This window comes from Oryctolagus cuniculus, chromosome 14 (genome assembly GCF_051225735.1).
Source record: "Oryctolagus cuniculus isolate XC-2025 breed Fujian yellow rabbit chromosome 14, ASM5122573v1, whole genome shotgun sequence".
Classification (NCBI taxonomy): domain Eukaryota; kingdom Metazoa; phylum Chordata; class Mammalia; order Lagomorpha; family Leporidae; genus Oryctolagus; species Oryctolagus cuniculus.
The window spans coordinates 25,367,037-25,392,627 of NC_142880.1; the positions used below are offsets into that span (position 1 = coordinate 25,367,037).

Here is a 25,591-nt window from a genome sequence, read left to right on the forward strand (position 1 = left end):
TGCAGCATTTTATCCTTTCAGAAGCCATTGATTTGCATACACCCATGTCCTGTGTGTGCTTTCTCATGCTTCTGTTCCCCATACACAGCATCTAATGATTCCTGCAGCCTCTCACTTCCACACATTATGGCCGCCTCTGACATCTTCATAAAGAAAATCATGGTTATGAATTTTTTCTCAAGTTTTCCCCTTGACTTGTGTTTGAATTGAAACAGATATGTGGCATATGCATTGGTAGTGCCCATTAAATATTCAGAATCCTGATTTTCCCTCTACCTCTTAAAACTTCTAGGTATTCCATCACTTTAGTTGTGTATGCTACCAAATGAGGATTAAGAACAGTCAACACTTTTCCAAAAAGGAATGTCCAGAATTTGAAATAATTTAAAAAATACCAAGACTCCTTGAAATGATCATATTTTATAACATTAAGTGAAATATTCAAAGCACTGTGAACTCTTTCAAAAGGACTTACATACATAAAAACTGAAAGATAAAGTCTCTTACCATGCATTTTGTAAAAAAGAATCAAGGAGCCTCCTTTTTGTGATAACAGGGCTTTAAAATATATACAGATGCTGCCTGGAAGCAAGAGCTTTCAAGCATTTAAGTCTTTATCAAAGAGAAGTTACAGAAAGTCAGCATCTGAGAATGTGCACTGGATGTACTGCCAGGACCCTCCTAACACTAACTGTTCATTGTAAGGGGAAAGGGAACAAGTGCATTTAAAAGTGCATTTCATACTATTCTTTATGTCACTCTAAAAGGGTTTTATATTAAGAATCTACTTTAAGTCTAAAGATAGAAAAATGATATAATATATAGTAAAACAGATTTTTCAACAGCTTTGCTTTACATATATTTGGTAAATTTGGGAAGATGCTTAAGGAAAGCAGTAAACTTGCTGAATTACAGGAAATGACAATGGTAAGAGGTAGACTAACAGCATGGACCTAACTAAATATGGAAGAGTCTGATGGTTCACATCTAAATATATGAGATAATGGAATTCAGAGGGCAATGATCCGCTCTTCTCTGCTCTGTGTTGTGAAGTACTGTGAAAATGTTCCTGAATGCCATCAGTTATTTTATTAGCCATTGAAACTGGCAAAGTGGTTAAGAAAAAGTGTCTCTTTCAGAATCTTTCAACATCCCATGTATTGATTTACAAATAAGTGTGGAAAAAGTAGAGTTTTTTGCTTAGAGATCTCTTTGCAATTTGGCAACCTTATAACTTTGGCCAGAATCGATCCTTTGAGTTTGCTGTGTAGGCAGTATCAGCCACTGAAAATAATGACTAGTTCTAATGCTAGCAGGAGAGGCCAAAGTGATCTCTGGAGGCCTCTTCTAGTTCCATGAGTCTAGAATAACTCTAATCTTTTATAAAATGTGCATTTTGCTTTAAAATAATACCCTAAAATCACTATACTGATCTTTCCTTTTGTAAATCTCATGCTAGCTAAAGGAAACATTGTTTTGTAATATAAATGAAATAGAAAGGAATTAAAGGAAATTAAATGACTTAGTGAGTCTATATTCTAATAATTAACTTCTACTACCGAAGAAGCTTCTTTCCAGTGATATGATAAACTAATAAGAGAAGATTGAGTAGACTTACGCATGAACAAAACTTTCCTCCTAGTACAGCATAGACCCATAGCAATTCACAGCCTTCTTTAGTTTTAGCAGGATTAACAGCAGTTCTGAATCTTATTTATGAAGAGATGGGCCCAACCTTCTACCATAGGATTTCAATGGAGAATGCAATCAATAAAAAACTAGTACTTTATGGTATCTATTGAATCAGATGATACTCTATAATCTTCCCCCTTTGTCTACCCACCTCCCTCCCACTGGACACAAGTTTGAACCCTGAGCCTGAAGCATTTTATTCAGTAATCACAATTATCCAGAGGTACTTTGGAGCCAATAGGAGTCCCTTTGGTTTACTGTTAGAACCATTTGCTTCCAGTTTTAAAACTTTTTTTTATTAAGATTTATTTCTTATTTATTTGAAAGGCAAAGTCACAGAGAGTGGAGGAGATAGAAAGAGATCTTCAATCTACTGGTTTACTCCCCAAAATGGCCACAACGGCAGGGGCTGGGCCAGGCTGAAGCCAGGAACCAGAAGCTTCTTCAAGTCTCCTGCACAGGTGCAGGGGACAAAGCACTTGGGCTGTCCTCCACTGCTTTCCCAGGTGCATTAGCTAGGAGTTGGATTGGAAGTGGAGCAACTGGGTCTTGAACAGTCAACCAAATGGGGTGCTGGCATCACAGAAAGAGACTTAACCTGCTATGCCATGACACCTGTGCCAAAATTTCATGTTCTGTGGCCATCCAGAGACCAGGTTTTACAGGAAAAATGTGTTGACAGTGGCCGACTAGGATGATGTTCAGTTGAGTATTTCTTCAACCTAATCCAAGCTTAACTCTGAATTATGCTAGAAATATTAGACCAGAGAAACTTTGCTTTGGTAGATCAATCATATTTAAATAACAAAAAGGCACTTTTTAAAATAGGAACTGATCTTCTCCATACCAGAGATTCATCTCAAAATGCTACCTTTAAAAATAGGTGTGTGTGCCGTACAGCACTGTGCCGTAGCAGGTAAAGCCGCTGCCTGGGGTGCCAGCATCCCATATGGGACCAGTTTGAGTCTCAGTTGCTCCTCTTCTGATCTAGCTCTCTGCTATGGCCTGGGAAAGCAGTGGAGGATGGCCCAGGTCCTTGGCTCCTGCACCCATGTGGGAGACCCAGAAGAAGCTCCTGGCTCCTTGCTTCGGATCAGCCCAGCTCTGGCCATTGCAGCCATCTGGAGAGTGGACCAGCAGATGGAAGATCTCTCTCTCTCTCTCTCTCTCTCTCTCTTTCTCAGCCTCTGCCTCTCTGTAACTTTGCCTTTCAAATAAATAAATAAATCTTGAAAAAAATAGGTGTCATTAACAGACTAAATTTCCATCACCAGATGATTGGATAGTAAGTATTATATATACACAATGGAATGTTATTCGGTCTTCAGGGGTAGGACACCCTATCAGTTGTGACAACTTGTATAAATCTCATAGACATTGTACTAAGTGAAATAAGCAGAGGACGGAAAAACAGATACCTAAAGGTTTCATTTATGTAGAATTTACCAGAGTTGAACTCAGAAATGTCGAATAGAATGATGATCACCATGTCTGAGGGTTGTTGATCAAAGGCTACAACATTCCAGATACATAGGAAAAATAAATTTCGAAATCTGTTGCACAGCAGAATGATTATAGTCAACAATGCAGATTTCAGGGGTGGGAGTTGTGGTGCTACTTGGGATACTTGCATCTCATATCAGAGTGCCAGTTTGAGTTTAGCAAGTTACTCTGCTTCTGAAACAGCTTCCTGCTAATGCTCCTGGAAAGGCAACAGATAGTGCCCCAAGTACTTGGGTCCCTGCTGCACAAGAGGGAGACTTAGCTACAGCTCCAGGCTCCTAGCTTTGGTCTGGCCCAGTCCCTGCTGTTGCTGGCATTTGGCGAGTGAACCAGTGGATCAAAGATCACTCTGTCTACCTCTATCACTGAGCCTTTCAAAATAAATTTTAAAAAAAGTAGAATTTTTGAAATAAGAATAGTTTTCAAGAATCTCACCCAAACCTCCTTTCTCTCTGTCTCTCACTGTCCACTCTGCCTGTCAAAAAAAAAAAAAAAAAAAAAAAAAAGGGCTGGCGCCGTGGATCAGTAGGCTAATCCTCCGCCTGCGGCGCTGGCACCCCGGGTTCTAGTCCCGATCAGGGTGCCAGATTCTGTCCTGGTTGCCCCTCTTCCAGTCCAGCTCTCTGCTGTGTCCCGGAAGTGCAGTGGAGGATGGCCCAAGTCCTTGGGCCCTGCACCCACATGGGAGACAGGAGAAACACCTGGCTCCTGGCTTCGGATCAGTGTGGTGTGCCGGCTGCGGCAGCCGTTGGAGGGTGAACCAACGGTATAGGAAGACCTTTCTCTCTGTCTCTCACTGTCCACTCTGCCTGTCAAAAAAAAAAAAAAAAAAAGGAATCTCACCCAAAAGAATTATGGGAAGCAAAGTAAAGGATATGCTAATTAGATTAATCACTCCCCAGTAGTAGTGGAAGTGTATATCTATGTTATAATGTCAGGTTGTACATCTCAAGGATCTAGAAAAACTGCAGCAAACCAGACCCAAAACTAGTAGGAGAAGAGAAATAATTAAAATCAGAGAAGATATCAACAGTATTGAATCAAAAAAAAAAAAATTACAAAAGATCAGCCAAATGAAGAGCTGGTTTTTTGAAAAAATAAACAAAATTGAAACACCATTGGCCTAACTAACTAAAAAAAGAAAAGATCAAAATCAATAAAATCAGAGATGAAAAAGGGAATGTAACAACAGACACCACAGAAATAAAGAGAGACATCAGAAATTACTACAAAGAATTGTATGTCAGCAAACAGGGAAATCTATCAGAAATGGATAGATTCCTAGACATGTGCAACCTACCTAAATTGAACCATGAAGACAGAAAACCTAAACAGACCCATAACTGAGACAGAACTTGAATCAGTAATAAAGTCCCTCCCAACAAAGAAAAGCCCAGGACCTGATGGCTTCACTGCTGAATTCTACCAGACATTTAAAGAAGAACTAACTCCAATTCTTCTCAAACTATTTGGAACAATCAAAAAAGAGGGAATCCTCCCAAATTCTTTCTATGAAGCCGGCATCACCTTAATCCCTAAGCCTGAAAAAGATGCAGCATTGAAAGAAAATTGCAGACCAATATCCCTGATGAACATAGACACAAAAATCCTCAATAAAATTCTGGCCAATAGAATACAGCAACACATCAGAAAGATCATCCACCCAGACCAAGTGGGATTTATCCCTGGTATGCAGGGATGGTTCAATGTTCGCAAATCAATCAATGTGATACACCACATTAACAAACTGCAGAAGAAAAACCATATAATTATCTCAATAGATGCAGAGAAAGCATTTGATAAAATACAACACCCTTTCATGATGAAAACTCTAAGCAAATTGGGTATAGAAGGAACATTCCTCAATACAATCAAAGCAATTATGAAAAACCCACGGCTAGCATCCTATTGAATGGGGAGAAGTTGGAAGCATTTCCACTGAGATCTGGTACCAGACAGGGATGCCCACTCTCACCACTGCTATTCAATATAGTTCTGGAAGTTTTAGCCAGAGCCATTAGGCAAGAAAAAGAAATTAAAGGGATATAAATTGGGAGGGAAGAAGTCAAACTATCCCTCTTTGCAGATGATATGATTCTTTATTTAGGACATCCAAAGAACTCTACTAAGAGACTATTGGAACTCATAGAATAATTTGGCAAAGTAGCAGGATATAAAATCACTGCACAAAAATCAACAGCCTTTGTATACACAGATAATGTCACAGCTGAGAAAGAACTTCTAAGATCAATCCCATTCACAATAGCTACAAAAACAATCAAATAGCTTGGAATAAACTTAACCAAGGACCTTAAAGATCTCTACGATGAGAATTATAAAATCTTAAAGAAAGAAATAGAAGAAGATACCAAAAAATGGAAAAATCTTTCATGCTCATGCATTGGAAGAATCAATATCATCAAAATGTCCATTCTCCCAAAAGCAATTTATAGATTCAATACAATACCAATCAAAATACCAAAGACATTCTTCTCCGATCTTGAAAAAAATGATGCTAAAATTCATATGGAGGAACAGGAGAACTCAAACAGCTAAAGCAATCTTGTACAACAAAAACAAAGCTGGAGGCATCACAATGCCAGATTTCAGAACATAACACAGGGCAGTTGTAATCAAAACAGCATGGTACTGGTACAGAAACAGATGGATAGACCAATGGAACAGAATACAAACACCAGAAATCAATCCAAACGTCTACAGCCAACTTATATTTGATCAAGGATCTAAAACCAATTCCTGGAGCAAGGACAGTCTATTCAGTAAATGGTGCTGGGAAAACTGGATTTCCATGTGCAGAAGCATGAAGCAAGACCCCTATCTTACACCTTACACAAAAATCCACTCAACATGGATTAAAGATCTAAATCTACGACCAAACATCATCAAATTATTAGAGAACATTGGAGAAACCCTGCAAGATATAAGCACAGGCAAAGACTTCTTGGAAAAGAACCCGGAGGCACAGGTAGTCAAAGCCAAAATTAACAATTGAGATTACATCAAATTTAGAAGTTTCTGTACTGCAAAAGAAACAGTCAGGAAAATGAAGAGGCAACCAACAGAATGGGAAAAAATATTTGCAAACTATGCAACCAATAAAGGATTTATAACCAGGATCTACAAAGAGATCAAGAGACTCCACAACAATGAAACAAACAACCCACTTAAGAGATGGGCCAAGGACCTCAATAGACATTTTTCAAAAGAGGAAATCAAATGGCCAACAGACACATGAAAAAATGTTCAAGGTCACTAGCAATCAGGGAAATGCAAATCAAAACCACAATGAGGTTTCTCCTCACCCCGGTTAGAATGGCTCACATACAGAAATCTACAAACAACAGATGCTGGTGAGGATATGGGGAAAAAGGGACAATAACATTCCCACTGTTGGTGGGAATGCAAACTGGTCAAGCCACTATGGAAGTCAGTCTGGAGATTCCTTAGAAACCTGAATATAACCCTACCATACAACCCAGCCATCCACTCCTTGGAATTTACCCAAAGGAAATTAAATTGGCAAATAAAAAAGCTGTCTGCACCTTAATGTTTATTGCAGCTCAATTCACAATAGCTAAGACCTGGAGTCAACCTAAATGCCCATCAGCAGTAGACTGGATAAAGAATTTATGGGACATGTACTCTATAGAATACTATATAGCAGTAAAAAAAAAAAAAGAAATCTGGTTATTTGCAATAAAATGGAGGAATCTGGAACACATCATGCTGAGTGAATTAAGCCAGTCCCAAAGGGACAAATATCGTATGTTCTCCCTGATCAGTGACAACTAACTGAGCACCAAAAAGGAAACCTGTTGAAGTGAAATGGACACTATGAGAAACAAGGACTTGATCAGCCCTTGTCCTGACTGTCGAGGAACAACATAATACTTTATCCCATTTAGTATTTTTTTTGTTCTACTCAATACTACTGATTGAACTATTTAATTAACACACAATTACTCTTAGGTGTTTAAATTTAACTGAAAAGTGATCCCTGTTAAATATAAGAGTCAGAATAAGAGAGGGAGGAGATGTACAGTTTGGGACATGCTCATTCAGACTTGCCCCAAATGATAGAGTTAGATACGTGCCTGGGGACTCCAATTCAATCCCATCAAGGTGGCATGTACCAATGCCATCTCACTAGTCAAAATGATCAGTTTCAGTTCATAATTGATCATAATGATAGGATTTAGAGTCAAAGGGATCACATAAACAAGACTAGTGTCTGCTAATACTAACTGATAGAATTAAAAAGGAGAGAATGTTCCAACATGGGAAACAGGATACACAGCAGACCCATAGAATGGCGGGTGTCCTAAACAGCACTCCGGCCTCAGAATCAGCCTTTAAGGCATTCGGATCCAGCTAAAAAGCCCATGAGAGTATTTTAGGCATGGAAAGCCAAGACACTCTGACAAAAAAAAAAAAACCTAAATGAAAGATCTCTGTGAGTGAGATCCCAGTGGCAAGAACAGGCCATCAAAGAGGGAGGTACCTTTCTCTGAAGGGAGGAGAGAACTTCCACTTTGACTATGACCTTGTCTAAATAAGATCAGTGTCAGTAAACTTAAAAGGCTTCCATAGCCTTGGCAACTCATGACAAGAGCCTAGGGTGATTACTGACACCATAAACAAGAGTGTCAATTGTTAAATCAACAACAGCAGTCACTGTGCACTTTCTCCCCATGTAGGATCTCTGTCCTTAATGTGTTGTACAATGTGAATTAATGGTATAACTAGTAATCAAACAGTACTTTATACTTTGTGTTTCTGTGTGAGTGCAAACTGTTGAAATCTTTACTTAATGTATGCTAAACTGATCTTCTGTATATAAAGATAATTGAAAATGAATCTTGATGTGAATGGGATGGGAGAGGGAGCGGAATGAGATGGGAGGGTTGCGAGTGGGAGAGAAGTTATGGGGTGGGGGAAGCCACTGTAATCCAGAAGCTTTACTTTGGAAATTTATATTTATTAAATAAAAGAAAAAAAATGCCAGATTGTAGGGTAGGTACCGTGGCTTACTTGGTTAATCTTCCACCTGCAGCGTTGGCATCCCATATGGGCTCTGGATTCTAATCCCCATTGCTCCTCTTCTAGTCCAGCTCTCTGCTGTGGCCCCGGAAGGCAGTGGAGGATGGCCCAGGTGATTGGGCTCCTGCACCCACATGGGAGACCGGGAGGAAGCACCTGTCTCCTGGCTTCCAATCAGCACAGCTTCAGCCATAGCGGCCATTTGAGGGGTGAACCAACGGAAGGAAGACCTTTCTCTCTGTCTCTTCTCTCACTGTCTAAGTCTATCTGTCAAAAAAAATTCAGATTGTAGAGGCCATTGTTGTGGCTTTGTGGGTAAAGCCAGTTTGTGTTCTGGCTATTCTACTTCCAGTCCAGCTCCAGATCTCTCTCTGTCTCTCCCTCTCTCTCTGTAACTCTGAATCTTTAGAAAAAAAAGTCAGATTGTACTCAGTGAAAATATACAAACTTGACAAACTATTAATAGTAAAGATCATATTTAAATAGATTTAAGATGATAGGTTAATATATATTATATGCTAAAATGTTTCATCCAGATATGTTATGTTTCCTTTAAAATCATATAAATAAAATATTTTAGACAAAGTTACACTAATATATATACTGACAACATAGCAGTAACTAATCTATGGTGAAGCAGTGTTCTGCACCTGACTGCATTACATGTTTTGTCTTGTTTGTTTTGTTTTTTGGACAGGCAGAGTTAGACAGACAGAGAGAGACAGAGAGACAGGTCTTCCTTTTCCATTGGTTCACCCCCCAAATGGCCGCTACGGCCCGTAGGCTGCAGCCGTTGCGCTGCACCGATCCGAAGCCGGGAGCCAGGTGCCTCCCCCTGGTCTCCCATGCGGGTGCAGGGCTCAAGCACTTGGGCCATCCTCCACTGCCTTCCCGGGCCACAGCAGAGAGCTGGACTGGAAGAGGAGCAACCAGGACAGAATCCGGCACCCCAAATGGGACTAGAACCCCGGGGTGCCAGCGCCTCAGGCGGAGGATTAGCCTAGTGAGCCGCAGTGCCAGCCAACTGCATTACATGTTTTATCTTTAGCATTACATTTCGTTAAATTCATTTCAAATGTTTAGTCAGGTTCAAACAACAAAAAATTGAAGTTAATTAAGTCAACTAATTAACCTAACAGTTTATATGCTCAATTTTAAATTAATTATTGGAAATAGGTAGATCATCTTTGCCTATTTGGTCAGTTTTGTCTAGTGTACTTTTATTTGGAATAAGTCATTTCATGAGAGTATGAACATGAGAGAATATGACAGTGTCTTAAAAATATTTCTAGATATTAAGCATAGCACTTTCATCAGCGTGTAAACTGTGTTATAGGGGTGAGTTTGCAGCATAGCAAATGCAGATGCCTGCGTACCACAGTCGAGCGCCTGAATTCAATCCCTCCATCAAGCTCCTAGCTCCAGCTTCCTGCTCATGCAGAGCCTGGGAAGCAACAGAGGTGCCTCAAGCAGTTGGACTGCTGCCAGCCACCTGGGAGTGTTGCACTGAATTCCCAGCTCCGGTATTTGACCTGGCCCTACCCTAGTCATCGTGGGCCTTTGGGGAGGGAAACAGAGGATTCAGACTCTCTCTATCTCTATCTGTAGCTCTGTGTTTCTTTGTCTGTCTGTCTCGTTCTCACTGTCTCTCCTCTCTGTTTCTCACCAGCTTACATAAATAAAATTCTAAAAATAAATATAGTACATCCAAAAATAGTTATGTGATAAATAATACCTTACTGTATAAGTTTAAATGCATCATAAAACCTCTTAACCAATTGAAAACTCTATAAAATAACTTATTTTAAGCTTTAATATTTCTTTCCAAAATTAATATTACTCATTTTGGTTAGTTTTAAGCCTGCATCAGTCCAATATAAGGGATATGTGGTCTTTTAAGTTGTACTTTCAAAATTTATATTTATTAAATAAAAGTTTTCAAAAAAATCAGTGAAATATCTGCAATATAGTCATGGTATATAGCAATATTTGGATTTTTTAATGACACATTTCAGAACACTTGGTACTTTCTTAAATCTCTATTGCATATCTTCCTAATATAAAATAATGTATTTTTATAAAATTCCTCATAGAACATAGATGGGTAGAGGCATGAATAAATAAATATTTTTCAGAAATGTCACAGATCAACAGTATGATGTATCAGGACTAATGTATAATATTGTACTGTTTTAAATATTTATTAAGTAAGATTATTCATTTTTCATTCAACAAATATTTCTTCAGGGGTTACTATTTTTCAGCTTACCACAGTGTCAGATTTAAAGCTGACTGTATTAAATATGTCCAGTATAAGAGAGGAAGTTTTTACATAAGCCCTTTATTGTAGCAGAGGATGAAGGAAATGCACTCTGTAATTCTGGAATGTCGGTCCTGTCAGCAGCCATCCTCTTAAGGAATTACACGGGCATTTGGGAACATTTGAAGAGCAGTCAGTGGAGTCAGCAGGCACATGAAGGCAGTTACCCTTCCTGTTTTCCTGTTATCAATCACACGGTTTCTTTCTGGGGAGAATAAGAAGTGAGGCAGGATCCACCCTCAGGAATGCAGAAAGCAATTGGTCTGGCTTAAAATGAGATTTTAATTTTTGAGTGAAAGAAATTCGAATGGCTGTGAAATAAAATAGGCAAACTGTGATGCTGATGCCACAAGATGATTTGAATCCTAACTTTTATAGCATATAATAGTTTCAATTACCTTAATAACAGGTCTAATTAGCAATAGAAAGGAATCAAGTATAATTCTTTTATTTTAATCAGCTATTTCATTGGAATTTTTCTCTTGATAGTAAAGATTCCTAAAAGTTTAATCAACTTAATGTTGTATCATAGAATCAGGACCTCAAATGAGCTTATGTTGATGAGCTGAATTGGGTGTCCAAAAAATCACATGTGCTTCCAAGTGAACACATGAGTGTGTGTATAAAATTCACACAGAATCTGTGTTGTATTACTGAATTGTGTTTGTATACGTGTATATGTGTACCTAGATATATATGTACTGTTTCTCAAAAGCTAAGTCACTACATGGCAAGATGATGAATTTTTTGAGGAAGTAATTTGCAACATTGACTTTATTTTCTCAGACTCACTAATTAAAACAATTAAGTTTGATCACAAGTTATAAAGGATAAAAAATTATTTACTAAATTACTGATTTCCTTTTGTTGACTAAACTGGTAACCTTGTACCTTGCAAACACACTATTTTTAGAATAGTAATTGCTTTTTCTTTAATATTAGTATCAAGTTAATTCTTGCTGTGTATGCCACCTCATTTCATATTCTTCCCCATTTTCACTCTTTATAATTTCCTTCTATTAAAAAATTGTCACTCACTGCTTTGGTAGTGATAGCAGCGAAATTTATTTACTGAGAGTAAATTATTGTCCTGTATGGGTTGATTATTGCACTTGGTGCACATTCCAGTTTAGTTCCTGCTTCCTAGATTGAATGATTGCCTTTTGTTTGAAATGAACTCTGCTTTCAGCAGAATTTGTTTTCAAATGCATGTATTTAAACTATTTTCGTTAATTTATAGAATGGGAACAGATTCCACTTATTATCTTTAAGATTTTTTTTAAGCAGTTTCAGAGAGAGCGGGAGAGACAGAGACAGAGAGATCTTCCACCCACTAGTTGAATCCCCAGATGGCTGCAGTGGCCAGGGCTGGACCAGGTTGAAGCCAGGAGCCAGGAACTGCATCAGAGTCTCCCACTGTAGATGCAGGGACCCAAGCACTAGGGCCATCTTCCACTGTTTTTCTCAGACCTTTAGCAACAAGCTGGATGGGAAGTGGAGCAGCCGGGGCACAAACCGGCATCCATTTGGGACGCTGGTATGACAAGCAGTGGCTTTTGCCTGCTATGCCACAATGCTAGCCCCTATATATAGAGTTTTAAAAACACAATGATACTTCTCACCCTCCCTCTTCTTTACTTTGTTTTTCTTTTAACGTTTTCCATAACATAGTTTCAATTTACTTTATAATCACATGCTTAATCCTCCACTAAATAATAAATTCAAGTATAGACGAGGGCTATAAACAATAATCACATTTTAAGATTTATTCTTTACTTTTCTGATGTGATAAAAGCATTGCATTTTGGAATATGGTTGGGAGGAGAAGCCCTGGAGGAACTCTGGATCAAATGCATATTAAAATACACCCTCGGACCAGCGCCGTGGCACATTAGGTTAATCCTCCACCTGCAAGTACTGGCATTCCATATGGGCGCTGATTCTAGTCCCGGTTGCTCCTCTTCCAGTCCAGCTCTCTGCTATGGCCTGGGAAAGCAGTAGAAGATGGCCCAAGTCCTTGGGCCCCTGCACCCATGTGGGAGACCAGGAAGAAGCACCTGGCTCCTGGCTTCTGATCAGCACAGCTCCGGCCATGGCGGCCATTTGGGGAGTGAACCAACGGAAGGAAGACCTTTGTCTCTGTCTTTCTCTCTCACTGTCTGTAACTCTACCTTTCAAATAAATAAATAAAATCTTAAAAAAAAAAAAGCCCTCCAAGTATAAATGTGAAACATTTAGTAATACCAGAGTTATAATTGGGAAATTATATATTTCGATTTTAGTTACTTTGAAACTTTGTGATATTGGTTGCTTTTTGAATCCCTAATATACTTTCCTGAAAATTTAAACTGTACGTTTAGATGGATGGATGGATGAAAAGCATATGAAGGCCAGTGCCGTGGCTCACTTGGCTAATCCTCTGCCTGCAGCGCCAGCATCCCATATTGTTGGGCTCACTTGGCTAATCCTCTGCCTGCAGCGCCAGTATCCCATATTGTTGCCGGGTTCTAGTCTGGGTTGCTCCTTTTCCAGTCCAGCTCTGTGCTGTGGCCCAGGAGGGCAGTGGAAGATGGCCCAAGTGCTTGGGCCCCTGTACCCGCATGGGAGACCAGGAGGAAGCACTTGGCTCATGGCTTCAGGTCGGCGCAGCACCGGCCGAATCGGCCATTTGGGGAGTGAACCAACAGAAGGAAGACCTTTCTCTCTCTCTCTCTCTCTCTCACTGTCTGTAACTCTACCTGTCAAATAAAAAAAAATAGAAAGAAAAGCATATGAATAGATATTACATATATTATGTGTAGTTGCAGCATGCTATAAAACATTTCTAGGTGCACATCTAGTATACACATTTGGATAGTCCTGTGTTGCTCTACCAGAAGCACACACATATATTATGCATGTGATTTGTGTTGCCACAACATAACAGTAGATTCTTGTATGTGTCTCCAAACTACTCTAGTGAAAAAAAAAAATCAGTTATTGGTTGGTCGCTTCTAAGCAAGGTTATATTCTACCCAGGTATAAGTCGTACATGTCATAGGACATTTTTTTTTTAACTTATGTGCTGGAACATACAGTAACACAAAGAATCCTGGTCAAATACATCTGGGGAATAGTGCTGACTTCTTCCACCCGCCAGTGAGTATCATGGGCTCAGTGTACAGGAAAGGCTCTGGGACTACAGAATTTGGCCCAAAATGTGTAGATCAACGTTTATGTTTTGACCACAGAACAACTTTCTCTGAACTCATCTATCAGCATTTCAAGGACCGAAGATTTACATCAATAGTCTTTAAGACTATGAGGAAGAGTTGAAGAGTTCTAGGAGTCCTTCTCTACATATTTTATAAAAACATAAGAATTTAAGAATGCATTATTTCCACTTATGCAACAAAGAACAACTGGTCCAGGGAACCAACAACATTTAGATCAAGTTACAGAGGCTACTTTGTTGTGCTTAATTTTTTGAATCATAGAGAAGGAGATGAGGATGCTGGTTATATTTCATGTGTTACATGGACAGATGCCCTGTTGAAAGCATGAGCCTTGGTGTTCCCGAACACATCAAATATGAAAGGACCTTTTCATGGATTATTGACAAACTTCATGATTTATTATATGAAGTTATTAAGTGTTTTAATTTATTTGCGATGCAATGATTATTTTGCTTCCCCTGTCTGCTAGATGATTCAAAGTTTTGTAAGCCAGAACCACATTTTAAATTCCTCCTCCATCCTGGCTCTCTTAATTTGAAGATACTTCCTCATTTTGAATGGGGAGGGAAAGGATAATATGGTGGGAGGCTATGGCTTATTATTTTGGCACAAGCCATTCCTTTTATAGCACATAATTTTCTGACCAGCTCCCAGACTAGGAAAACATAGTTCCTCGGCAGGATGTTTTGACACCATGAGGATGTGTATAGAGAACAGGTGTGTGTTTGGGTGTGCACTTCCCCATTTCCTTCTATTCCACGGGAGAGGCAATTACACCAACAGGGATCAGACTCAGAGAGTGAAAAGTGCAATGATTTCTGAAGTATAACCAGAGCTGTGCACAGCAAGGACTTAGTCCCATGGTCTCTCAGGGACTGTACATTTTCAGGCTTAGAGAAATCAAATCCCTGTTTGGAAAAGATTTTTACTTTGTTCCTTCCCTTGTTGATGTCATTGCTGTTGCGTGTAGAGAGAAAGTGAGTGCTGCGTGCCATTGTTGGAAAAGTCAACTCTGACGTATTGCTGCACAACAAATAATCCACCCCACAGCTTGTCTGTTATTAGTGTAACCCTGCTAAAAATGGTCAGAGAGGAAATGTGCCTTTGCCAGAATGATTTTGCTGCTTAAAAGTCATGTGAAGGTGTACCTAGGATATTTCTTATAAGAACAAAGAGAATGAAATACATTATTATCCCATCTGAACTTGGGAAGAAGGAAACATGTTTCCTAAGCTGTTAAGCACTATTGCTGGAACTTGTTTCATGTGACTCTTTCAAAAATCCGTTTTTAATGTTGAGCATTCAGCTATATAGCACTTCCCCACTCAGGTCTGAGCTTTAGAAAAGATTAGTGCTGACTTCATTTTGACTTAGTCCTGAGGTGTTCTTTTCATCCCTACTACAGATATCAGAGCTACACTCTTGTTAAAAATATTTGTGGTTAATTTGAGAGAGAGAGAGAGAGAGAGAGACCGAGCGTGCTCTCATCTGCTGGTTCACTCTCCAAACTCCTGCAATACCTGGGGCTGGGCCAGGCTGAAACCAAGGGCCCTGCGCATGCAATCCAGGACCCCTCCCATGGGTGGCAGGAACCCAGTTACTTGGGCCTCACTATGGCCTCCTAGGCTCTGCATTAGCAGGAAGCTGGCATCAGAGACCAGAGCCAGACTGAAACCCAACTGTTCAATGTGGGACATGGCCATTTGATGTCTTAGTGTGATCCAAGGAAGGAGGCAGTTTAGCAACAAGGTCCAAGATTCGTGAAGTTAAGTAGAAAAGCCATTTTTAAAGACTCGCAGATGTCAAGTTTCTGTTGACTTTTTCTCAATTTCACCACTATTAAGTTGAAAATTAGGTCATTTATGAGAAAAGTAACTGCCCAATCTATGAGGTTTAGCAAATGGAAGAAGAAGTAGATGAGAGGATTTAGGAGAAAAGAAAGTGTCTCTCAGCAACTTCAGTGCCATATCCACCTGCAGCATTTGTTGCTATCCATAGGGTGACTGCAGAATCATAGCCCATCGTTCCCCGGACACATAGGCAACAGTGTGCTTTTGGTGTTAATGAAAGCAATAAACTAAACGTGCAATATTTCCACCTTTGAATCTATTGCTGGCAGATTTACTGGTTGCATTTTTCTTGAATTAAGGATGTGTTTCATGTGAATGGTTGGTTTATTGTATCTACTTGTTTTTCTTTTTTCTTTTTTTTTGCCTGCAGCGGCACTTCTAGTGATGAAATGTGCAACTTATACATTATGTATTACATGGAAGCCAAGCATGCAGTTTCTTTCATGACCTGTACACAGAATGTAGCCCCAGATATGTTCAGAACGATCCCACCAGAGGCCAACATCCCAATTCCTGTGAAGTCTGACATGGTCATGATGCATGGACATCACAAAGGTGAAATTGGGGCTTTATGTAAAATAACGTGATTTTTGTATTTCATGCTTTCTTATGCATCTCACTTGCCTGTGTGGTTAATATTTAAAGCCATCTTTATTCCCTTCTGCTGTCAGACAACTGCATGTGCACTCACATTCTTATTCCCCCTTTCCCCTTTCATATCCTATGGCCCCTCCCTGATATGTCCTCTTCAAAACACTTAAAGGAGAAAAATCCCTGGCAGTGATGAAACGGATTCCTTATGGGACCAATCCTGCGAATGCAGACCTTCTTCATTAATTCATGTTTTCTGGTTTCCCATCTCATTCCTCCCATAACCAGTAATAATTTACAGTTTATGAATGTATGCAGCATGTTCTAAAGGGCCTATAAATTTGCCGATAAAAATGGCTATCATCTCCAATCATAGCCTAAATTATCTGTTTAATGGGCCTCTTCAAGTGAAAAACAGTCCTTGATTTGTGGACATTACCAGTTCTGGATTTTCTGATCTCCTTCTCAAAATTACTCTTTAACTCACTGTTCCATCTGCAAGATGGTCATACTGACTGTTGTGCCTTTGGATTAAAACTGCAAAACCCACATCCTGTTTTACTGCATGAACTATGCTGAGACTATTGAGCTTTTTTGCAAGTTCAAACTTAAAATGTCACAACAGCTTCTTATTTCATTCTAGTCGAGTTTTTAATGAGAGAAGTTGGCATAGCAATCCGGTCATTTATAGATCCTAATATATTTATAAAATATTTCTGAAAATATCTTTGAAATAGCACTGTGTCCAATTGTTTAAAATATGAGTGGTTTTGTTGATGCATTTTTAAAATTCTGTGTCCTTTATGTATTACTAAAAGGGTAGTTGACATAGTTATTAAGTCACAAGTCTAATAACTGGTAGTTATGCTGTGTGGGGTGGGAAGTTTATGAATTAGAGTATTTCTACCATATAAATTTTTAATACTATAATAAACAGGAGACCCTGAAAAATATTTTTATGTTGATGGCATAGTTCCAATAAACAATTTAAAGTGTAATATATGCTGCAAATTTATGTTCAACTTCTTTGGTCCATTACAGAAACAGAGAACAAAGATAAGACAGCATTACTACAGCAGCCAAAACGGGAGGAAGAACAAGTGTTAGACCAGGGTATGTATGCTTATTCCTGCAGTTTAGCTAATAAGAGTAATTCTTTGTACAAATGCACAAGCCAACTATAAAATTATTGAGATATTTTAGGCTTCTTGATACCAACCTCAACCCATATTATTGTTCTTCTTATGTAATGCGTAATTCATGAGGAATTGGTCAATTATTGCATCTTAGCCTTGAAAGTAAAATTCATTAGTGTGATTTAGCCCCATTAGGTTTCTCTGTCTTTGTTTTATTTCATTTTTATATCATAACTTTTCTATAATATAAGTAAGTGCAAATGTGATCATCAAAAACCATCAATTGGCCACTGTCGAAATCTAATGACCTTTTACCACTTAAGTTCTTGTGTGTTTTTTATGGTGTGTTCATTAACTATATTTGAGGTTCAAGAGAAAAGAAACTAAGAATTAAACCTGCTTCTTGCCTCTGTAAGTCATTCTTCTCTGCCTTCAACAAGGTAGGAGGGATTACTGCCTTATGTGTTCATGACTCTGTGTTGTTACCACCTGATAAGTTAAGAGAACATTGTTCTGCCTCTGTTGTATTTATTGGAAGTGGTAATGTTTGGAGCTATGTCACGTGCTGGCCCTGAAAAAGTATTTTCCTGATACTTGGTTTCTTGCCAGTCATTTGTGATAGTTTTATGTTAGCTTTAGAGTATGTTATCTTATCAAATTATTGTGGGCCTAGAAATCATATTTTTTTTTTTTGACAGGCAGAGTGGACAGTGAGAGAGAGAGAGACAGAGAGAGAAAGGTCTTCCTTTTTCTGTCGGTTCACCCCCCAATGGTTGCTGCGGCTGGCACAACGTGGCCAGCGCACCGCGCTGATCCGAAGCCAGGAGCCAGGTGTTTCTCCTGGTCTCCCATGCAGGCGCAGGGCCCAAGCACTTGGGCCATCCTCCACTGCACTCCCGGGCCACAGCAGAGAGCTGGACAGGAAGAGGAGCGACTGGGACAGAATCTGGCGCCCTGACCGGGACTAGAACCCGGGGTACCAGCACCGCAGGTGGAGGATTAGCCTATTCAGCCGCGGCGCCAGCCAGAAATCATATATTTTTAAACATTAGTTTAATGTTAATGCAGGCATACTTCTGACAACATAAAGCACTTAAGCAATATAATTTTTCTATTGGTAACATACAGAAGTTTCCTATTGTAAACTGCTATTAGAATTCTTCAAAAGACATTCCACTAGGGCTAAATCTAGGATATCACTGTTAGTTTGTTTTTTTAAATATTTTTTATTTATTTATTTATTTGAGAGGTAGAGTTACAGACAAAGGTTTTCCTTCCACTGGGTCACTCCCCAAATGGCCGAAACGGCCCAGAGCAAGGCTGATCTGAAGCCAGAGCCAGGAGCTTCTTCAGGGTCTCCCATGTGAGTGAAAGTTCCTAAGTACTTGAGCCGTCTTCCATTGCTTTCCCAGGCCATTAGCAGGGAGCTGGTTTGGAAGTGGAGCAGCTGGGACTTGAACCAGCACTGCAGGTGGAGGCTTAACCTACTACCCTACAGCACCAGCCCCTAAGATATCACTCATAAACTGATAGTATTTACAAAATTATGGAATCCAGATTTTCAAACAGGGAAAATGCACCCTGAAATTAGCATAAAATAAACTGTAATCTAAATAGACTTCTAAATAGATAGAGTGTATTCTGTAACATCTCATCCAACAAAGTGCTCTTTAAAAAATTCAGCTTGGCCCAAGTTGTTTCATTTGTGTCTTAAGTCAAAACTCAGGAGATGATTTTGTACTGAATGACTATTGATTCCAATTTAAACTAGCTGTATCAATTCTGTTTATGCATTTGTGAGGAAGCCAGTAATAACAGCCTAAAGTGGTACTACCCATGTTCATTGTAAGTGTACTGAAATGTCTTATAGTGAATTATTTTGACATTGTACACACTCCAAAATGTATATTCTAATTTGAGTCACCTTAAAATATATCTCCGGATACCAACATATATGACACAATGTGAAATGAGACCACCGTTTAGTAAATCCATCATATAATATGGTAATGGTAATGTTTCTATGGAAACTGAGGCTGGGCTGTTTTCCTTTTGAAATTAGTTGAGTTAATTAAAGGAGTCATTGACAACTCTCAAGAACCCAGGGGTTTTGAGAGCAAAGCAGTCGTAAACATTGTCTAATTTCTTCCTTCCAAGTGTGAGGTTTTAGGATGTGTCATATACCTACAAACCAAATCCTTTAAAACACTTTTGTGTTTTGTAGTTTATTTATCATTTTGCACTTTGTAGCATATACAGGGGTTTTAGAGTACCCAAACTCTTAGTAGTCCCAGAGAAGAATTCTATGAACATGGAAGAAATTGTTTTCCTTCCGTTTCTATTTTTGTCTCCTTAAGAATAAGAATACTCTGAAGAAAGTAATATAACTTGGAAAGGAAAAAAGTACTATTCTAACTCATTTTCACATTGTAGAAAATCAGGTTGAAATTGCTGGGTCCATCAACATGTTACCTCCTGGGTTATATGAAAACAGCCCCACACCAGAGCCCTTTCAAAGTCCAGCATAGTCTGTGTATTACCCTACTGGTCTCTGGAGACCACTGGCTTAGAATTTAGAGAGATACAAAAGCAAACCAATTGTGCCTTTGTACAGATAGTTCATTTGATGTACTAATGAGATCAATCTGTCTCCTTAAAATATGCGGGCAAATCTACTCATTACTGAAACAGTATTCCTCTCCCAGAGATGTTTGTTTGCACAAAGTGTCTATTTGTATTCATTCCCTGGGGAGTCAGGTTGACCAAGGAGCTAATAGGAGGGCTCTAATTATTCAGATAAATTATACCATGTATGTTAATTTTTAAAGTAAGCCCTGAAATCTAACCCTTTGCCTTATTTTGGTTTTCTAGCCAAAACAATTTATACTCATGCATTCCTTCAGATTATATCCATTCTTTTAATATTTTTTGCCCCCAAATAAGGGGACTTCAAAAATTTCATGGAAAAAAAGTTACAAGATAAATTTGTTTTGTTGCAAAATCCTTGACATCCATTCATAGTGTTTTTTTTTTTTTTTTTTTTTTTTTGACAGGCAGAGTGGACAGTGAGAGAGAGAGACAGAGAGAAAGGTCTTCCTTTGCCGTTGGTTCACCCTCCAATGGCCGCCGCGGCCGGCGCGCTGCGGCCGGCGCACCGCGCTGATCCGATGGCAGGAGCCAGGAGCCAGGTGCTTTTCCTGGTCTCCCATGGGGTGCAGGGCCCAAGCACCTGGGCCATCCTCCACTGCACTCCCTGGCCACAGCAGAGGGCTGGCCTGGAAGAGGGGCAACCGGGACAGAATCCGGCGCCCCGACCGGGACTAGAACCCGGTGTGCCGGCGCCGCTAGGCGGAGGATTAGCCTAGTGAGCCGCGGCGCCGGCCCCATAGTGTTTTAATACTGTGCATTGTCCATGAACTTTTTGAAGACTCCTCATAGATAAAATCCTGCTTATGTCAGTTGTGCTAGCTGCAGGTTAGCAGATACCAGCTACGTTGGCCCCAGACTCCTTATAGAAACAGAACAGTTGTGTAATAGGAAAAGACTTAGCACATACAAAGATACTGTACACAAAGGCAAACTCTGAACCCATCAGTGGGCACAGATATTTCTCACGTGTTATGGATAGTTCTACTTAGATAGTACAAATTCTGCATCTGTATTTCTTTCACTGCCTATATTAATATCCTGGAAAGCTGCAGCAATATAAAGGTCAAGATATGTAATAAATTCTATGTTAGAAATAAGGGGTGACCTTTCTTAGACAGTAAAAAAGAGAAGAAAGAAGAGATGCATTCCGAGGACTGAAACAAAGAAACATAGCTGTGCCCAGATGGACAAGAAGTCAGAGATATTTCCAACAAAGAGAAAAAAAATGAAAAGAAAGGCAATGACCTTTGCAACGCAACTTGATCTAATACTCTGTTTCTCCAGGAGAAATATAAATATTTTATTTTCTTTGGAAACCATATCACTAAAATTGCTAGCTATCAGTGTTTTTGCTGGAATATTTATCTTGATTGGACATTATCTGGCATTTAAAGAGACATCCTTGTGGTATTGCTTCAGCCTGTCCTTACAACACACAAACCTTCTGCAGCATCACTATCTATGTCTGCTATTCCTAGAACAAAATATGGTGTAAGGCAAGTGTATCTCGGTGTCTAGTTCAAAAGACAGAATTGCAGAGACACCAATGAAACATCATTATATGACAGTTTTACCTACCAAATTTTCCTGGATCATGCAAGAATGGAAAGTAGTTTAATGAGGCTTTAATTAAACCCATAGGGATTTTTTAAAAATAATGTTGATTTTTCAATATTCATTTTTAATTATTCTCATTTATTATAGAATATGTAGAAATTATACGAAGCATGAAGTGACAAATAAAAATCACCCTCACCTCCAGATACATGTATATACAGAAATATGTGTACCTGTGTATGGAATATATGTTATACAGATATTTTAGATATATACATATGAAGCTTATTGTAACATTTCTAGATCACACTGAATATGCAGTTATATACCCCATTTTAAAAAACATTGTATCTTAAGTACTTCTTCCAATTGTAAAAATGTTGCAAGAATGATTTTTTTTTTTTTTGACAGGCAGAGTTAGACAGTGAGAGAGAGAGAGACAGAGAGAAAGGTCTTCCTTTTCCATTGGTTCACCCCCCAAAATGACCACTACGGCTGGCGCACTGCGCCAAAGCCAGGAGCCAGGAGCTTCCTCCTGGTCTCCTATGTGGGTGCAGGGCCCAAGCACCTGGGCCATCCTTCACTGCCCTCCCGAGCCACAGCAGAGAGCTGGACTGGAAGAGGAGCAACTGGGACAGAATCCGGTGTCCCAACTGGGACTAGAACCCGGGGTGCCGGCACTGCAGGCAGAGGATTAGCCAAGTGAGGCGCAGTACCGGCCATAAGAATGATTTTAAATGGCCACATAATATGTATATTCCTGTCCATACTGATTTGAAAATCACCTGTTTGCATGTAGGTGAGCTTATCTGTGAATGAGTTGATTATGTCTGCCTCTATGCAGGAAATCACTGATGTCTGCTCAAAACAAACCCAAAATGTCACCAACATTTAAAAATAAGATGAGTGAAATATTACCTGTATGAGTAATAAGCATAGTAAATTAAACAATAGGACTGATGAGACAGTGATTCTGGGTGGAGGAAATGAATTCTGAGACTGTACAGCATGAGGAGGATGACATAGAGGTCCTCCATAGTAGATAGACTCACACACACACACACACAAGCACACACACATGCATTTTGTTCACATATGTATAGTGAGTGGCATTTGTAGGAAACTAGCACATGCTTTCTAAGTTTTCTTAATTTCTTATGCATGATGATTTCTCATGTATGTTCACTATACCAAAATTATCATTTGAGCTTTCTATTAACATTACTTAGACAAGGAATGTAAGCTGAAACTAAAATTACCAGATACAAGCAAAAGTCTACTCAACTGCATTTAGGAGTTCTGAATTCGAGTGTTTTCCTTTAAATTGGGAGTACAGATGTGGTATTGAAATTTATGTTGGTTGTGTTGGGAAGACCCAGTGTCTTAAAAAGCTCAAGGCAGAATTGAAAGTCGAAATCTACAATACTGGTGTGTCCTTATTATTGTACATTATGCTCTGGACATTTCTTTTGCTGCAGAAAGGGCCTTTAACATGTTTTATTCAGTTTGCTCCAAACTCTTCTCATTGTAGTCTTTGTGCCCCCATATCATCAATCTTTCTTCTCAAAGGTCAGCCCAAGTACTCTATTCCCAAGGCAGGGAGAATATGACAAAAACACAATTTGTAGAGGGAAAACACTCCATGACCTCAGATAGTTAAAGGTCTTCAGACACCTTCTGTGAAACAGTGTAATTTCACAGTGGTTTTATGCCAACAAAAACAAATTGCCATTGGCATGTTGTATCAAATTATCAGAATCAAGGGAACAGGGCTGCAAGTTAAAAATGCAGTGATCTGCTATAAAAACTTGCTGAAGGAACAGTGGGTAAACAATTTATGCGAGAGTACAACGAAGGCTGCATGTGGGAGCTAGAATCTGTATTTCTTTGCCCTGTTCAGAGTAGGACACTCCATCTTCTCTGTTAATTCCAAGCACCCTTGACGCAGTTTGAAGAAGGGCACAATTCCTGCTTGTTCCCCATTCACTAAAACTTTATCTGCTATGATTTATGAGCAGCTCACAAGTCTTTATTTATTGAACTCATCTATCAAGCACAATCCTAACTACCCCCCAAGGCTCTGGGAAGCTGACTGAATGCTGGTTTGAATCGGTTTCCTAATAACAGGATAGGCAGATGTGAATGATCATTTATCACACAATTGGGCTTTCCCGTATCATCTATGTGTGTAGCAGTTGCCAAAGCCGTTTTCTCCTATCTTCTTCTTTTTTATATTTGTCTAAAAAAAAGAATGCTGGTTCTGATGATTTTTCAGTCAGATGACTCCTATAAGAGGAAAAAAAAAACTAAAGTTCATTTCATTTGTGATCCCTGAGCTGGTCACCATAGTGATGCGTTTTTTTCTTCTAAGGCTAGAGAGTGAATGATCTGGGTAAGTAGTAAGTAAACAATCAATAAGACAAATTGACTTTAACCAGAGGGGAAAGTCGTCTATGACTGAGTCATAAAACAGAATATTAAAATCTAAAAAGAGAAGCCTCCATTTTTCGGTCCCTCCTATCTGTCTTTTGAATCAGCTGTGTTGGCTGGTTCTAATCTCATTGGCTTGGTCACCTGGCATATTCTATCGGTGGCTTAACTGCTGGTGAACATCCTATGTATTCTCCCTGTATCAGGAAATCACAGGGCAAGAAGCAGTCACAGGAGCTGTTTGTTTGAGGCAATGAAGTACTGGTGATTTGTATGGGAAATGGGAATTTACATCTCAGTGTTATCAATAGGTTTTGATCATTTTTAAAAATAAAAACACCTGCCACAATTAAAGTTTTTCATTGTCAAAAAGTTGCCAATATTTATTTTTTATTCAATAATCTAAAACAATTTTACTTATTTCTTAAAAAGCCCTTACACGACAGTTTTCCCACATGTCCTTCTGTCTTAATTTATTTTCCTTATATTTCTGGAAGTAAACTAAAAAAATTTCCAAGCTGATGGCAGGTAATGGTGAATGGGCCCTTTGCTAACTAGAAGAAGGTTCATCAGGCCATAAGGGAGCTAATACAAGCACACAATGCACAGACTTGGAATTTAACTGGTAATGCTTTGCATTTTAAAGGATTTCACTCCATTCTTTTTCCCAACACCTAGCTTCCCACCACTGCTGTGTTTTCCAAATACCAAACCCATGACAATCAAATTACTTAAAAGACCTAGAGCATTTCTGTATTCTATAAGATAGAATCAGCGTTTGAGTGGGGAAAAGAAATGGCAACTTACCAGGGCCTCACATATTTTATCTTTAGTGACACAGAGGCAAGGGCTGACATTTTTAACAGGTTATTCATTATTCATTCCGGAATGGTTCATTGAGAATCTCACACTATAGGAAAAGTGCTAATCACAGGAAAGAGGACAGTAAATGAGAGATGAGAGCTTTCATTTTTTATAGAAAATCACATTTATATCTTGCAACTTGTCCCTTCCCAGAGATAATTGAAATGTGCAAAAACCATTCTTGGAGCATCTTATACAATTTGATCATACCCTTAAGGTATAGTGGCAGTCCTAAATGAAGACCCTGAAGAGAACAAAAAATTGTACTTTTTGAATCAAAGCAAACTAGCCCAGTTGTGTGCAGATTGCTACGGTATGTATGCACTGACTCTTTTTACAAGATTCTTGTGTTGTAATATGGAGAAGATGGGCCAGGACAGGACAAAGAAAAACTTGTTCAGGTCAACACTAGGCCGAGCCATGGAGACCAGAAAATAGTTAGTTTAAAAGAAAAAAAATCAAGTACACTAAAATTGTCAGGTATAAGGTAAATTCACACGAAGAGTTTCATGTTCAGTGCAGAAAAAAGGGGAACACAGATCCAGTACAGGGAGCAGCTTAGAAAAGTTAATTGTCAGACTTTCTCCCTAGAATCCTACTTGAACTTTCTACCAGTGTGAAAGCCAGTTCTGTACTTTAGGTTTATTTGAAATGAGGACAATAAAAATAACCATTTCACTGAGATTAAATGTGTTCCACTGTATAAAGCACTCAGCCAAGTGA

General features: G+C 39.1%; 1 protein-coding gene across 6 annotated transcripts in view; it reads left to right on the forward strand.

Annotated features, from left to right (window-relative positions):
* Positions 1-25,591, forward strand: part of PAM (peptidylglycine alpha-amidating monooxygenase) — a 342,095-nt gene that overhangs the window by 255,655 nt on the left and 60,849 nt on the right. For all 6 annotated transcript variants that reach the window (XM_089313069.1, XM_051853950.3, XM_051853946.3 and 3 more), the window contains 2 exons: positions 16,012-16,196; positions 17,274-17,345. In XM_089313069.1, coding sequence (XP_089169195.1) covers positions 16,012-16,196; positions 17,274-17,345 — 257 coding nt within the window. The remainder of the gene's footprint in view (positions 1-16,011; positions 16,197-17,273; positions 17,346-25,591) is intronic.